Source organism: Neolamprologus brichardi, chromosome 6 (assembly GCF_056152115.1).
Source record: "Neolamprologus brichardi isolate AB-2024 chromosome 6, ASM5615211v1, whole genome shotgun sequence".
Taxonomy (NCBI): domain Eukaryota; kingdom Metazoa; phylum Chordata; class Actinopteri; order Cichliformes; family Cichlidae; genus Neolamprologus; species Neolamprologus brichardi.
In genome coordinates this window covers 2647543-2664431 of record NC_142109.1, presented here as the reverse complement: position 1 = coordinate 2664431, position 16889 = coordinate 2647543, and the positions used below count along the sequence as shown (strand labels likewise).

The window sequence follows — 16889 nt, the reverse complement described above, 5'->3', positions numbered from 1 at the left end:
GAGTCGATATTAACTTTCAAAATAAGTCAATGTGCTCATTTAAAAAGCCCGTGAATTTTAAAGCATGAAGGTTAAGATAAGCTAACACATGATAATAAGTACTTTAATGAATACATGAATACATTTTTGTCTTGTTCTGTTGTGTTTTCCTTTGTTGACTGCTAAAATTTCGTAAACTGCTACATTCATAGTATAAAAAAATAAAGATTCATGTATTTTGCATGTACTATAAAAAGGCAAAACACTGAAACAACATTCAGTTTGATTTCTGATTGAACTTGCACTTTTGCACAAATTTGCAGTTTTCTTTCTAAACTGTCTAGTATTTGAATAAAAGCAGAAAAATGTCTATAAAAAAGTACATTCAAAGAAAGATGTTTCATGCTTCAGTGTGAAAAGGTTGAAGAATACTAGCAGCTCATTCAGTTCTCAGACTTTGTCCTAGAATAATAACGATTTAAAAGGAAACACAGTAACATTTCCAGTTAATTCAGAGTGCTCACAAAACAGGGATCAAACAAAAGAACGTTTCCTAAAGATGAAAAAGTTATATATGATTAAAAAAAAATACTGCTCTACATTGGTTCTTTTTAAGTCCAATCATAGTTTGGACGTCTGTCAAAAGCTTACAAAAGGACCTTGAGTCTTTTTTTTAAAGTACTGTGGACAGGAAAGAACAGAAATGAACTTTCACACTCGACATAAAAGCAATAATTTTGCGATCACACATTCACAAGATAAGAAATTTGCATTCAAGAAGCAACAGACAGGATTTAAATAAGTTATGCCAATGCCAAATGTCAGATATTCTTTGAGAAGTAACCTGATACTGTGTATCTGAGAACACAACCCTGAGTGGCACGAACTGGACCACCGCCTACAGAGCTGATCAATATTTCAATCTATGTGTTCAGTCTTAATTCATTATTGAAGCCCTCACACCAGGGCTGTGTTTACTCTCACAGCCTTTCACTTTTTGACTATATTAATTTGTTTAATTTCTGCATGCATAGAGATGCACTAAAGAAATTTCAGCTTAAAGGTAAAATTGAGGTTTATATTAAGACAGCATGAATCAAATGTCAATAAGGACAATTTAAGGTTTTTAGTAAAACACTTTGGTTACCTTGCTTTTGCTTTCTTGAAAAGCTGGCTATGGAAGAATTTATTCACTCGTTCTTTAAAATATGCAACGTGCAGTGCGTCTGTTTTCCAGAGGACCAGCACCACCGCCTTCTTTGTTAGTGCAAACTGCTTCCTTGATTTAATTTCCTTGAGAGATTTAATTAATTTTCATTTTTCCTTTGTGTTTTACCAACATGAATTCCTCTCTCTGGGAAAAGATGCAGGCGCTGTGAATTACTTTGCACAAAGATCCTCATACGCGGTGTAGTTTTGCGAATGCAACACCACCTCAGTTCTTCTTGGTGCGATCAGCTGTGTCTGACAATCATCCCACCGTCTGTTCGTTGCACCGCGCGTGTCATTTTTGGCTCTTTGTGTGCAGCAGATTGGTGGTGTGAGAAGATGTGGAGGCTTTATTGGAATTGGGGGGTTGGGAAGGTGCTGCTGCAGTGACTCAATCCTCCTATAAAGACCCAAAGAGCCAGAGGAGAATAGAGGAGTCAGTGGAGAGAAGACGAGAGGGGGAAGGGTTAAAAATGGCAGTGACGAAAGGTTGAGAAGAGGGGGGCAGCTGGATGGTTTGCAGAGGTGGAGGTAGGGGCAACGGAGATATGCAGCAGGTTTCAGAGTGTGTGTATTTCTGCGTGTGTGCGCGCTGGGGGAGGAGAGGCTCTGTCAAAGCCGATGGGGGTATATATTATGTTTTATGGCTACGAAGGGATGCATAAATCACAGTTTCATTAAACGGCTTTGGTCTCCGGATGCTAACTCCTCCCCCAACTCCCACCCAAAGGGATATCCCTCTTCTGCGTCTATCTGTCATTCCTCAAAAGCAGCCACCCATCCTCCCTCGTCGTTCCATCTACCTTTCTTCTTCTTTTCCAACCCCTTTTGCTCTCAGTCTTTCCACCGCTCTCTCATCCTCTCTTCCCCTGTCTCCACGAGCAGCCATCAACCATCCACTCAGTCTGAATGGAGGATAGCCATGGCACAGTGAGGTCAAAGGTCAAAACAACAAGAAGAAAAAGAAATGCGATAGCCGGTGTCAAGTTTAACGAGAATGGAAAAGAAGGAAGGAGAAACAACTCTTTATTTAAATAAATAGGAAAGAGACGCATTACTCGTTGTCTCTGTTTAGGCGAGACAACAGAAACCATAACATCAAAATTCCCATGAATCACGTGAGGTTGGTTTTCTTAAATGCAAACATTTTTCTACAGGCTACAAATGATACAGACACGACATCCTCTCCAACATATAAAAATACTATGACAAAAACGAATGCATTATAAGATTATTATAATATATATTACAATCTGTTAGGTTGTTACTGTATGTAGATGTGCTACAGTTATAACAATAATGAGAACAATAAAAGCTACATTAGTTCAATTCTGGACCTTTATGAACATTTTGAATCAAAGGCTAAAATTCAAACCATGTTAAAACTAATAGAAGTTTTAGTTTCACATCCATATAAATAACATGACATCATATATAAAAGCTACATTGTCTGTGTGGCATTCCTATGGTGCGTTCACTGGTTCGGGACAAATTGGAGAGGGAGTGTTTGATTCCAAAAAGCAGGCTGCATCGCTGGATAATGACGTTCATTACAACAGGACGACTTCTTCTTGTTAGAAGCATCTTCCAATGACAAACACACACACACACACACACACACACACACAGGTTTTTGTACTTCTACACATGTAAGGATCCTCCTTCACAGAATAACACCTTCTGTAAGCCCTTAACCTTAACTCTCCACACGCCAAACGTTTCCAGTCAACATGATATCAGGACAGACTCCACATGTCACGTATTTAACTTTTCGGGTGTCATTTTGCTTCACTAAATGACACGAGGAAGCGCCAGGGTTAAGGTCAGGGTGTGGTTGTCAATCATGGTGTGAACTGATGCGCGAAAAGCAAAACATGCATAGTGATAACACATTAAATTATCATGGTATTCCATGACACCAGGCTGTTCCAGCTGGCTGGGTATCATTTTAAATTTTTAAATACGTTTGCCAGTATAGGAGTATTCCAGCTAAACAAAGACAATTTCTGAAAACAAATGTAATTGCTAATGTTTCAGTCCATGTATTAAAAATTATACACAACCAACCAAGTATTCATTTCCTTTTTTGTTCAGTACATATGTTGCTAAAGAATTTGGTTTTAATTGTCCAATTTGTTACAGTGAAGATCAAATCTAAAAATTACGTTATTGCTGTAAGGAAAAGTCGAGGAAATTTCAGCAAAAATTGGAAATATTTTGTTGAGGAATTGATGTGTTTCTTTGTCGGGCTATTATGACATTAGAAAGCAACACTTTGGGCTGTGGTGAATTCTGAAAGCCTTACTTCTGTATCTATGAAGCGCCTTGAGGCGACATTTGTTGTGATTTGGCGCTATATAAATAAAATTGAATTGAATTGAAAACTTACTAAGCTGAGAAATTTAGGCAAATGATAATTCATCATTATTATTTTTAAAAATAATTATTATAGTAGTAGGTGCAATGCATCTTAGACTTAGACTGGTCTAACTGCTTTAGCAGAAAAATAATCAACAATTACTTTCAAGTTTCACTGTCATGGATTATGTGATGGAAACAAAATCAAAAATTTCAAAGAATTTTCATGTATTTTGTAAATTAATAGCCTAGGAATAGCATAAATTTAAGAGCAAAGTATTCTTTAATGCAGAGTTTAACAACTCCGAGATTTAATCCCCATCTCTAACCTCAACCCTGCCTAACCCCAAATAACGTCTTCACCTTCAATCAGCCCTTTAAATTAGCAATGTCCTCACTTTAAAGAGATTTTAAGAGGTCCTCACAAATGAGAAGAACAAGAACACACACACACACGCATACTGCTGGTCTAAACTGTGAAAATGTGAGTCTGGCAAGCAGCAAAGTGAATACATCACACACTAACTAATGCCTCTGTCACCTTTAACCTCTAGTCTGTGTTCAGGTCAAGAAATGGAACAAGATGACCTTCGACATCATTGTGGATTTAAGCTTGAAGACGACAGTTTCTTACAGGACTGCTTTCAAACAGTAGGTGGGAACTTCGGATTATTTTATTTACCACTTCAAACAACAATGAGTTTGCTGCCATCTTTGCCATCTGCATTACCAACGGGACACGTGTATCAACACAAATGTTTGTTACTTTTTGGTGTGTTTGCGAGTGTGAACACACACTAATATATATATAGAAACGTGTTGTGATTAATCTTAATTTTTTGTGAAATATAATGTTGTGAAATGAGAATGTTAGTATTGTGCAGTATTTCAAAAGATTTCCTTGACAAGATAGATCTGAAGACCAATACCAACAGGTTTATTATAACAGAAAGAGAAGCACTATAGAGTTATATATCCAAAGCACAAATAAAAGCCTGTTTTATTAGCATTCGTGTTATTTAGTATTTTTTAAAAAGCATTTGCTATAAAGTGTCTAGTGATCCTGTCAATCAATTGTTATAGGTGATATTATTCAGATCATTGAAGTTTGATAGTTTTATAAATTTAGATGCCAGACTGAAGTGGAAATTTGCACATATAAATTAAATAACTGCACTTGACCATAAAAAGGTCAAATTTGTGCTTATTGTCCTAAATTGAGACTACTTTGAAAGGAACCAGATTGATATGACAGAAGTCTGAGCTTTAGTGAAGAAGTCACTGAGCATTTTTCTGATGCTTGATGGCAGGTTGAGAATTTCAGTAGCAGATCATCGTATAAAGTTCTGTAACAACACTGTTGAACGTGATATTGTAAGATAATTAAATCTGGTTTGGTAGATGTTTTGCATTGCTGAAAAAATGGAGTAATTCTCGCATCAATTTTGAACGTCAAAGCTTCTTTATTGTAAATGAGTCCTGAAAGAATTAGCGCCTTTACCTCCTCCAACAAATCACTGTTTGCTGTTGCGATTTTTGGGGGAACAAAGAGAAGGCATACAGAGGCTTCTCACCACACAAGTATGACTAATGAGCTGGAGTTTGGTAGTTAGAGAAGGTTCTCCTACATCAGGTGAAGAAAAGGAAGTTGATGATGATGAGGTCGACTCGTTGATTTCATGTCTCGAAAGGGAAGAAGTGTCTTATGTTACAAAACTGCGTCTGAGCACAAAACACCAAAAAAATGTCTGTTTTTCAGTGAGACAAATCCTACAGTGTGTGTACCTGTTTAGCTTGGTGTGTGTCTGCTGTGATTGAAACTATGTGTCTGGATGTGTGCGTGTGTGCACCACTGGTACTACACACACTCCTTGCAGCCACATTCCACGGGCTTCTCCACGTCCTGCGTAAACGAGGTGCCGTCGTCGCATTCGAAGGTGAGCCGCCGGCGTCGCACCCTCAGAGGAGCGCAGCAGGAGGCGACGCTGATGTCCGGCTTCGCTGTCGTTTGGCAGCGACCTTGACATTCAACCCAGGAAAAAGGTTTTGACGTCTGGCAGAGGATGGTGCCACGCTGCAGCCGGTGGTAATCCCTGACTGGCTCGCCTCGACATGGGGACTCTGTGGGAGGTAGCACAGGCAGATGGATAAAAGAGGGTCCAACTGTGTTTCCATAAGGCAAAGATGAAAAATATTTGACCTTTTGCCTGATCAAACTTTTAAATTTTAACTTTTTCTTAAAGTGTGAGACACAAATAAAAAATGTAAAATGCAAAAAACTGAAGAGTGGCCAAACTAACTATTAACAGAAATCATTAAAATCATTAAAAAATCAGCTTTGCTTATAGTATAATATTCTCTGCCATATAAAAATGATTCAGCTTTTTGATACCCTGGATTATTGATAATAAGATGCATTTTGCATTCAGAATTTTTGCGGAATAATAGACTGAATTTCAAAAATGCACATAAAGCTAATTAGACAAATTCAAATAGCTTTGACAGACTTAGAGCGCTGCTAAATAAAAATGTTGTTTTTAGTGTTTCATAGTGTTTAACTCATCTGTCTTTGATTAAAAAAAAGTCTGACTGCACAGAAACTACCATCTGAGACCATAAACACAGTTTGACGTGTGAGCGATTACATGATGTTATTCATTTAGTAAATTATGATTCGCAGAATGAGTCGAGAGAAACAATGGTAGAGAAATAGGTTACGCTTTGAACTGGGTCCACCCTGTAAAGGACAAGTTGCTACCTGTGAGCGTGCAGCATCCCTCACTTGTCAGGTCCAGTTTCTAATGACCACGGTCTCTGTGGTTCTTTCTTAAAATAATCTCTATAACAAACGTGTTCTATAAATATCTTGCAGATTTTTGAGACGTTTAATTTTGAAGCTGTGAAATTTTATTTGTTAATCAGTATAATTGTCTTTAATTCTCATTTGAATCCTTTATTACGGTGAGACTTTCTAATTTGTGTTGTGACATCTGAAATCTTTTTAACTATTTATTTGTAACAGAGCAGCTGAGCAGACAGGCGAGCAAAGCAGGAGAAACAACATGCAGTAAAAACCTGGGATACTTCAGCATGTGGTTGCATGCTCAGCCCGGTGAGCTATACTGGCCTTTTTATTTTTATTTTAGAAGCACTTTGAGACTATGGCTGTCACATGAAATATATATAATGATAAGTAAAAACTTTTAAAATATCAAGTAGAGTATAATTTAATAGCCATGAAATCATGATACATGTTCTAAAGGCTCTGCTCATCCTGACTCACCTATATCACAGCTCTCTCCAGTGTACCCCTGCTCACAGATGCACCTTTCTCCGTCCTCTGTCGTCTCACACTGGCCATGCAGACACTTCAGACCCCGGCATGAGCCCGTGGGCTCCTTCTGGAGGTTACACAGCGCACCGTAATATCCCTCCTCGCAGTCGCAGCGGTACGTTTCTGCATCCAGCACCACGCACACACCCTTCGCACACCTGGAATTAAAAGAAGCAGACGAGGAAAAGAATCAGTTTTAAAAAAGGATTTTATAAATGTTACAAAAACCATTTTGAGTAATGAGTGAAGACATTTGGAAGCCACGATAAGTGCTGCTCACTTGCTGCCTTCACAGGGGTTGGCACCAGCTGCTAGAGTGACAACATCCACTCTAGTAAGACCTCCTGTTACTGGCTGGTCACAGTGTTGTCCTGTCCAACCTTGCTGGCAGTGGCACTGAGGGCCCTGTGAGAGAGAAGACATCTGTGCTTTACTCGTTTTCTACGAAACTCCAGTTCTTTAATATACTATGTTCAGTTCGATACAATTTTATTCATACAGAATCACATCAGAACCACAGTTGCCTCAAGGCCTTTTATATTGTAAGGTAGAGACCCTACAACAAGCCTCTTCAAATGGCGGCCCGCGGGCCACATGCGGCCCAGAAGCAACCTCCGAGTGGCCCTGCCCGTGGTTCTAGCAGAAACGCAGAGAAAACGAAAAAAACAAACAAAAAGAAATTCCTACAGCATAGTGTGGACTACGAATGCAACACTCCTAGTAGCCTAGCAATATTCCACCCACAATGCACCGTGTTGTAAACATATCAAGCTATCGCTAACACCGACATGTTATGAGCCAACAGTTGCCGCAATTGTTCAGAAAAGAAAATGTCACTTCTCCCATTAATAATGTCAGGGTAACTATAGCCCACATATCAACATAATGTGGAATGTCTAACAAAGCCATGCCTAATTACAGGGGTTGATATAAAACAAAACTGTATTACCTCAGTGTGCAGCAGTAAATGTTGTATTCTTATGTGTTACTGCTATGGGTTTGTGCACTGATAGCTTTGATAGGATTGACTGTTCTATTTTAATTGTGTTAAATGCACTTTAAGATGTGTCTGGGTCACATATATATTGAAAGGGAACTTTCAAAATGTTTTTTTTATTTTATTTTTTATTTTATTGGAGTTTTTGGTGTGCATTTGTGAGATGTCACCAGATTTAAAAGGGACAAAATGAATAAACATTACTTGTTTTTCAATAAGTTTCTGTTGGTTTGAAATTTATCATGATATGCTGCTTAATGGCTGCTAAAAAATATCTGGCCCAGATAAATTCCTTGTCTTGAAAATCTGGCCCAACCAACTTTTTAGTTGAATAGCCGTGCCCTACAATAACACAGAGAAAACTCCAATGATTAAACAACCTCCTACAAACAAGGACTTGGCAACCGTGGGAAGGAAAAACTCCCTTCACAGTTCAGGGAGGGGCAGCCATCTGCAGCAAAGGAAGACAAAAAACTGTGTGTATAACCTAATTTATATTAGCTCAGTAATAGCTTGAATACACCCAGAAGCACTGAGCTAGCATTCACGCATTCAGGAAAACAGGAAATTTAAAAAAGTGATTGACTGGAGCTAAATTAAATCATAATCACACTGTGACACTTTGACAACATTCTTTGTAAATTACATGTTTGTCTCATAATTTATGTAAAAAATATGCTTTAATTTAACATCTATGCCATTATTATGTTTGCAAGAGGTTTCACTGCTGACAGTGTGTTGCTACCTGTGGACCGTTGGGTTGGCAGATGCCGTGCAGGCAGTAGAGTTTGCGACAGGCTTTGCAGCCCGGCACCACCCCCAGCTTCATGTGGCTGCGAGTGAAGTCCTGCAGCTCGTGGTTGATATAAAGGTTCCTGATGCAGCCGTGGAAGCTTGACGTGTTGAGGGTCTGAGAGGAGAGACCCAGAGAGGCTGGCATCACTTCCTCAGGCATACCTGGACAGACAGAAAATCAACTGGTTATGTCAGAATATTCCACAAAACTGTGGAGCATGGATACAAAGGTTCACGTCTGAACTGAGGTGTGAAGCCCTGGTCCTACCTCCCACATACAGACGGGCCTCCCCTGTTGCTGGACGACTTCCTCCCTGACTGTCCAGTGTTGTTGGCTCTCCTCCATCCACTGACAGGTTCACCATCCGATTAAAGGTCACCAGCTCTAGCGTGTGGAAATGCCCATCGTTGACAGTCTCTGTGCTATTATGGAGGAGGCAACAACATTGCATTATGTTTTAGGCACTATGTAAAAATGTAGCTGAGCGGAAGGACAGTGGAGCAGCTACGTCTTTTTGTCAGTGACTGTTTCCACTTTGATTTTTGCTGGTATTATTCAAACGAATAACAACTTTCTTTCTCTTTTAGAGACTAATGATCAGTCTAACCTTTAATGCAGGAAGCTGGTGAACTAATGTACAGTGCCCTAAACTGAACATTTGCCTCGTGGAAGTGGGGCCTGTCCCTGCATTTACTGGGCGAGTAACTTCAAGACTTTTCCATTTGGATGTTCAAAAAGAGGAAAAGAGTTGTGTAATGATTTGTGCATATTAACCAAATCCAAAATCCATCCGGTGACCTGGTGACTGTTAAGAGCTTTAAACTCAGAGATGATTACTAGAGCAACTAAAGAAATGTCAACAACAACTCTGGGCATATTCCCTGTACATTGATGATGACTAACATGCCAGTCAGTTTATAATGGCCATGGGCCTAGCCCCAGGGCTTTAAAAGCAAATAAAAGAATTTTAAAATGAATCCTTAAAGAAATGGGCAGCCGGTGAAGTGAAGCTAAAATAGGGGAGATGTGCGCAAACTTTCCAGTGCCAGTTAAAAGACGAGCTGCAGCATTTTGCACCCTCTGTAGATGAGTAATATATGAAGCACTGATCCCTATATAAAGTGCATTACAGTAATCCAGCCCAGTGCTAACAAAGGCGTGGATTAATAAGGTAAACTTTTCAATTCAATTCAATTCAATTCAATTCAATTTTATTTATATAGCGCCAAATCACAACAAAAGTCGCCTCAAGGCGCTTCATAGATACAGAGAAAAACCCAACAATCATATGACCCCCTATGAGCAAGCACTTTGGCGACAGTGGGAAGGAAAAACTCCCTTTTAACAGGAAGAAACCTCCGGCAGAACCAGGCTCAGGGAGGGGCGGGGCCATCTGCTGCGACTGGTTGGGGTGAGAGAAGGAAACTAAACTCAAACCAGAACACGAATAGAAAACAAAATACAATGAAACTCAAACACTGTGTCACACGACCCAGTGTTAGACACTAACACTAAATGGTAAATGGCCTGTATTTGTATAGCGCTTTTCTAGTCCCTAAGGACCCCAAAGCGCTTTACACATCCAGTCATCCACCCATTCACACACTGGTGTTGGCAGCTACATTGTGGCCACCCTGGGGCGCACTGAGGCGAGGCTGCCGGACACTGGCGCTACCGGGCCCTCTGACCACCACCAGTAGGCAACGGGTGAAGTGTGTTGCCCAAGGACACAACAACCGAGACTGTACGAGCCGGGGCTCGAACCGGCAACCTTCCGATTACAAGGCGAACTCCCAACTCTTGAGCCACGATTGCCCCAACTAACACTATATAATTTTCTTTGTCTCTAATTTTAGTCACTTGCTACATTTTTTCCCGGTTTTCTCATCGCTCTTCTCTTCTTCTTCTTCTTTATCTGTTCATTTCTTTTTTTACATCTTGGTCCCAAAGCCCTCTCGTCTGCAGCTGCACATCACACAGATATCCCCAAAGCACGTGTGTGTGTGGACACTGCCAGCTAGCCGTGCCTCCTCCTTCTTAACACTGAACCATACAAACATTTAAGCACTTGATACCTGATCAAGTGGACTCTCAACTATAAAGTGTCCTCTGGCTGAATCTGTGATTAAATCAGAAAACCCACAGCGCTGATGTCATGTGTCCACATTCCCAAATAAAGCAGGACTGTCTCTGAGCAACGACACAGACGTAACGAGCGCTGAGCGTGGTTGCTGAGCTACAGTGAGCTGAGAGGCTGATGAGGGCCTGACAGGAGTCCAGTGGATTATTCAGCTCAACAAACTCTCAGCTTTTGAACCTCTGATGATCAGAACACACTAATCACCATGCAGCAGTTGGCGTGAATCAGAGTCATCAGGTCAAATTCAGGTGCCAATCATGACCCTCACACGGTACAACTTCAATGCTTAGTCTAAATGTAGTGCACATTTACTTCCTGTCTTTAGTAGAAATGAAGTATTTGATTGTTTATTTTACTGCATTAAAACAACTGAAACCCACATTTTTTGACCTTTAAATTTAACAAATGTCTGGTTCCATTTTTCCTGCTAACATATGAGATTAGTAAACTGGTGAATAAAGTTTAAGCATTTTTACTGAGGATGTCTGTGAAGGTTCTCAGTCATCCAGGTCATTTGTCCTTTAGATGCAGATGAACTGCTGAGTCTCAGCAGTTCATCTGCATCTTAAGGATAAAGGACACTCTTTCGAGGATGCCAATGTTCACATTTTGGACAGAGAGGACAGATGGTTTGAAAGAGGAGTGAAAGAAGCCATCTATGTCCACTGTGAGCGACCATCTTTGAACAGAGGCGGTGGTTTACGACACCAACTGTCTGCCATCTATAATCCAGTTTTGAGTTCCCTTCCCAGACGCCTTAACGCCCACTCACATCCTGGGCCATCTGACCTCAGGAATTCACATGATAAGGTGGGGCCAGGTTTCACAATGAGCACACCCGAAACTCTGGCTGATTGGGACGCAGACCCAGTTTCACACCTTGGCTCAGGCGATTAGAGGATCATCAGGGGGTCCTTTTGTCCCTCTGTGGGGGGAAACTCCCACTAGGTTTAAATCTGGGACTCTCCACCATTTGACCTTAGAACTGAAGAAGCTTCTCGGATGAGAGGTGAAACGTCTTCAAGTAACTTAAAGAAGTCCAGACGCTTTTCTTTGCAAGCTCCTTTGACTACTTTTACTGGGGATGCAATATGAAATATGAACGACTCCTTCTTACCAAGAGGGAGTCATTTATATTTTTCATAACTATACCATGGTTATTCTAAGGTGTGCTTGATTGAATGCTTGGTTTTCAGTAAAGTGTTATATCCTTAGTGTAGGTTATAGTGTACCTTCACCACAGCATGAACCCAAGCTTGCACATTCCTGGAAAATCAGCCTGATAATGTCTTCTTTGTCAAAATACACCATAGAAACAGGGTATTTAGATCAGATTTGCACTGCCTCATTGTTGGTCTCTCTGTGTCACCGTTTAATAAAACGCAGCTTTTAGCCCGGTGGATCAACTGGATGTCTTCAAGGAAACATTATTTGTAGTATAAAATTCTCTCTTTATAATTCATTTGAAAGTGTTTCTGTGGTTCAGCTACAAATGAGAGACTGTAATACAAAAGGGGGATTTAGATCAAATAGATGGATATTTTAGAACACAGTGTGGAGAATTCATAGTCATGATATGAAAAACCTTTAAGTAATGCACCAGCCTGTGCAGTCATCTAATATCACTTTATACCTCAAGATGTGGCCGTGAGTCACTGTAAATTCCAGTCTCCACTTAGTCCAATTTGAGAGGAAGTAGCTGTGCTTAGTAAACTTACTTTTCTATAGACAGTCTATGATTCTGACCACTTCTCACTCGTGCTGAAGGAGTCAGTGAATTAAACTGCGACAACAAACAAAAGACCAGCTGAAGCTTTTGGCAGGATGGAGATGAAAGCCTGCCAGCAAAGCACCCCTTTTCCCCATGCCCACCCCCTAGCCAGCTGCGTCAGGCAACACCAAGGCCTACAGGCACGGTCTGTCCAACAAGCTGAAATCAAGTAGCATCGAGAAGATCATTATTCAGGTTGTTCATTGGATGATTTATATGCTGTAGCAAAGTTCAGCGATGGTAAATGCAAACGCTGGTTACTCTATTGTCCGTGCACCCATAGAAACGACAGACAGCCAAGTTAAAAAAACAAAAATGGCAGAACTGCTACTGAGCACTAAATGAGGGATGCTGCATATTGCAGCTTTAAAGTACTGTGAAACTGTCTTTCAGTATGCCAGTTATACAGACATTTAATCTAATTTCAAGTTATACCCCTGATTACTACGGATATACTACAATATACTACTGATTTTGTTTCTGGAAATATTTTTGCAATTGTGTTGTGAGAGGAAATTATGTTTTTCTAAGCACTCTGAGATAAACCTCTGACACTGTGCTTAGAATATATTACCCTGCTTTTCTAAATGTTTCTAAATGAGGCGACCTGAGCCACCTCTTCCATGGCTCAGGGGGTTGGGAAGCGCATCTGTAACCGGAAGGTCGCTGGTTCGATCCCCGGGCTCTCTGTCCTGGTTGTTGTGTCCTTGGGCAAGACACTTTACCCTACTGCCTACTGGTGTTGGCCAGAGGGGCTGATGGCGCGATATGGCAGCCTCGCTTCTGTCAGTCTGCCCCAGGGCAGCTGTGGCTACAACTGTTGCCTCCACCAGTGTGTGAATGCAAGAGTGAATGAATAGTGGCATTGTGAAGTGCTTTAGGTGCCTTGAAAAGCGCTATATAAATCCAATCCATTATTATTATTATTAATATGTCTATTTAAGCATATTCATGAGAATCAGAAGGACCACTCGTCAGCCATGGGTGACGGGTGGTCCTTCTGACCACTGTGTGTGTGTGTTTACCTGTAGATAGCAGTGGCAGGTTGGTTCCCTGGGTCATATGTGACCCTGACATGACCCTGATGGAGCTCCACAGCGATTGGCTCATTGTCCCCGTTATAGAGCAAGATACCATTTTCCTCTGCTGTTGACACCTAACGCACAGACACGCACAAAAACACAGCAATAAAGGTCTGTGTGTGTGTGTGCCTGAATTTTCTGCTGCTGAAATTGATTTCTGACACTCTTCCGTGTCTGTCACCGAACACGTGCTCTCGCTAGGTGTGGACTTGTGAGCATGTTCTCACCTGTAGCGTGATGTTCGTTTGAGGCCAGTTTTTGACATCTTGAAGCTGAACATAAGAATCCCTGTCAACAAAGTTGACGCTGACCAGCTTCTCACAGTTCTGACCCTCAAAGCCTGGCAGGCACTGACACACTGCAGTCCCCAGCTTTTCCTCACAGAGGGCACCGTTCTGACACTGAGCAAGCTGGCAAGGCAGCGGGGCAGGAAGGGCCACCTCACAAAACTCACCACTGAGGAGGAAAAAGAGGTCATAATAAAGGATATCAGACGTGACATACAAAGAAATACAATGATCCCACTTCCTACCATGATAATCAAACCAGCACTATGGTCTTATGATGATAAAGGAAACTCACAGTACCCAGTTTCTTAGATTTGTATCTGCACAGTTCAATGTTTTTTAAGGTTGCCAGCACCTGTATCTAGGGCTGGGTATCGTCACTGATTACTAGAATCGATTCAATTCGATTCGATTCGATTCAATTCGATTTGAATCTGGGAAATTTTGCCTCAGACAGTCAGAAATATTATAATTCAGATCAGTACATTTACATATTTTTGTATCTATAAAAAGGAAGCTGACACTCGCAAGACTTTATCAAAGGTGTGAGCATCACAGCAGATGCCTTTGTGTCAAAGTAGCTGAAACACAGAAAAACATGGTGATTTTTCCTGGCCTGGGATTTTATACAAATATTCTGCAGTACATCAAAAACGAAAGAAAACCATTAATCAACATATGAACATTACCTCTGAAGTTACAGCGGTTTTATTAGAGACACAGCTGAGCGTTTTCCAGTTTGCATAATTTTAAAAAGTTTAAATTTGTTCAGTATTGAACGGCAGAAATTAGGTTTTCTTTTCGGAAGTAAGTAAAAGGTAAAAAAAACCATCGGCCGACAGCGCTGTAAATAACGGTAGTCTTGTGCGTAACAAGCAAGCAAATAATGCAGAAAACAGATTTCGGGGATAGACGGGAAACTGTTCTTGAAGTACAGAGAGAGAGAGAGAGAGAGCTGTGCATGAAGTGTGATTTTATCGTGGTAGAAGCAAAACAGCAAAAGTCAGAAGGAATCCATGACGATGTTTATGTGAAGTGTAGTTTGGATCTTCTTTTGCTGCTGGTTCGGTCAATATTGTTTGGAGAGAGATAAAACTAACAGCTTTAGAATCAGCGCAAAAAGGGCGTAAACACAAAGTGCGGACCTGCCGAAACATCAGAATCAGCGAGCCGTGTCCGTGCCGTCGGGTGAGAAAGGCGACATCTCGATTCTGATCTGCGGGTCGTGCTTTGTGTTTATGTCTTTGTGCAGAAGCCGTGTTCCTGCTCTCATTTACTGTCTTAAATGTTTGGTGGTTGTCAAACTTTTGTGACATTTCACCTGAGATTCTGAAATTTCGGGCAAAATACATTTATATAAAAAAATCGATTCAGGATTTTAATGAATCGACATCACGTTATCCAAGCCAGAATCGATTTTAACGAATGAATCGATTATTAAAACCCACCCCTACCTGTATCCCTGCAGACAAACACAGCTGTAGCCGTCCAGATGGTCAACACACTGGGCTCCATTCTGACATCGATGATCCACACACTCATTATAATCAATACCGCAGTCTGGCCCCACCCACCCTGGGATGCATACACACCTGGAACACAAACACACACAAATATGCATAAATACTAATTAACAAATGGTGTAGGATTTGGGGAAGTCAATTGAAACATTAGAAAAAATTTGTATATGTTTATCTGCATGTGTCCGTAATTTCTCTCTCATCTGGGATCCCAAACTTAGCCAAGTCTGAAGTAATTGTGTGTGTGCGCGCGTGTGTGTGTGTGTGCATTTTCACCTGGGGCCGTTTGGAGTGCTGACGCAGGTGGATTGATGCTGACAGGGGTTTCTACCTGGAGAGCAAACGCCTTCCTCTTCTTCACACAGCAGACCTAAGACAAGTGTAATAGGAATCCTCGATATGTTACTGTGATGGATCAGCTAGGCAGCATTTTTCTAGGTGAACAGTTTGTAAAATGTAATAAATATTCAGATGCTGCTTTTGTACCCGTGTAGTTTGGAGGGCACAAGCAGGTGTAGTTGCCAACTCCGTCGACACAGGTGGCGCCACTCTCACAACCATGGTCCTCACAATCGTCCACGTTCACCTCGCAAAAAGTGCCATGGAAACCAAAAGCACATGCACAGCTTAAAAAAGAACAAAAGAAGAAACTTGACTATGAGGACGAAACATTTAGACAAATTCAAATATTTCCATGTGCTAAATGCATTAACGCGCTAATATCAAACGTTTATTAGCATGGTATATATTTGAGCATACTAATGTTTGAATCTTAGCAGGTGGGCTTCATTCTGCAACATGATGCCACATCCATCCACTAGACCAAATCTGTTGGTGGGGTTGATAAAGAGGTTTTTTCTGCTACTTTCACCAAATCTTTGTTACCTGAATCCTCTAGTCTGCTCATCACTCAGGCAGGTTCCTCCGTTGGTGCAGGGATTGCTGACGCAGGCATCGACTGGAGTCTCGCAGTGTTTGCCCTAAACACCACACGCATGCAAACTGAATTGACAGCATATTTTTGATGAGCATAGACAAACAGATCAGGCCAAGCTGAGTAACCGGATGGGATTATCAGAGACAGATGTGACCTCAAAACAATCACAGACTACACATGAACACATAAAATATTGGATCAGTGGCTTTAAACATCAGATCTAGCTCTGTAAATATATTACTGTGGGACTGCCAGAGCTCATATTTTGATGATAAAGCTTAAGAAAACAATACAACATCAAACTCAAACTGCAACAAGCAACACACACACACACACACAGTTGCATACCGTGAAGCCAGACTTGCAGACACAGGTGTACTGTTGTGTGTGGTGGACTTTGCAGATGCCCTGGTTCTGGCAGGGGGAAGACACACACGGACTACATTTGGCCTGAACAGATGACTCCACCGGACCTGATT

At 41.0% G+C, this 16889-nt stretch overlaps 1 protein-coding gene across 1 annotated transcript in view; it reads right to left on the bottom strand.

Moving 5' to 3' along the window:
- Nucleotides 1-4985: 4985 nt before the first annotated feature.
- Nucleotides 4986-16889, bottom strand: part of slit1b (slit homolog 1b (Drosophila)) — a 79452-nt gene continuing 67548 nt past the window's right edge. The window contains exons 27-38 of the mRNA XM_087841475.1: nt 16759-16883; nt 16359-16453; nt 15960-16099; nt 15750-15843; nt 15408-15545; nt 13894-14122; nt 13610-13740; nt 8941-9095; nt 8623-8834; nt 7161-7285; nt 6830-7038; nt 4986-5667 (exon numbers count right to left, since the gene is read on the bottom strand). Of these exons, the coding sequence (XP_087697601.1) occupies nt 5405-5667; nt 6830-7038; nt 7161-7285; nt 8623-8834; nt 8941-9095; nt 13610-13740; nt 13894-14122; nt 15408-15545; nt 15750-15843; nt 15960-16099; nt 16359-16453; nt 16759-16883 (1916 nt within the window). The 3' untranslated portion in view covers nt 4986-5404. The remainder of the gene's footprint in view (nt 5668-6829; nt 7039-7160; nt 7286-8622; nt 8835-8940; nt 9096-13609; nt 13741-13893; nt 14123-15407; nt 15546-15749; nt 15844-15959; nt 16100-16358; nt 16454-16758; nt 16884-16889) is intronic.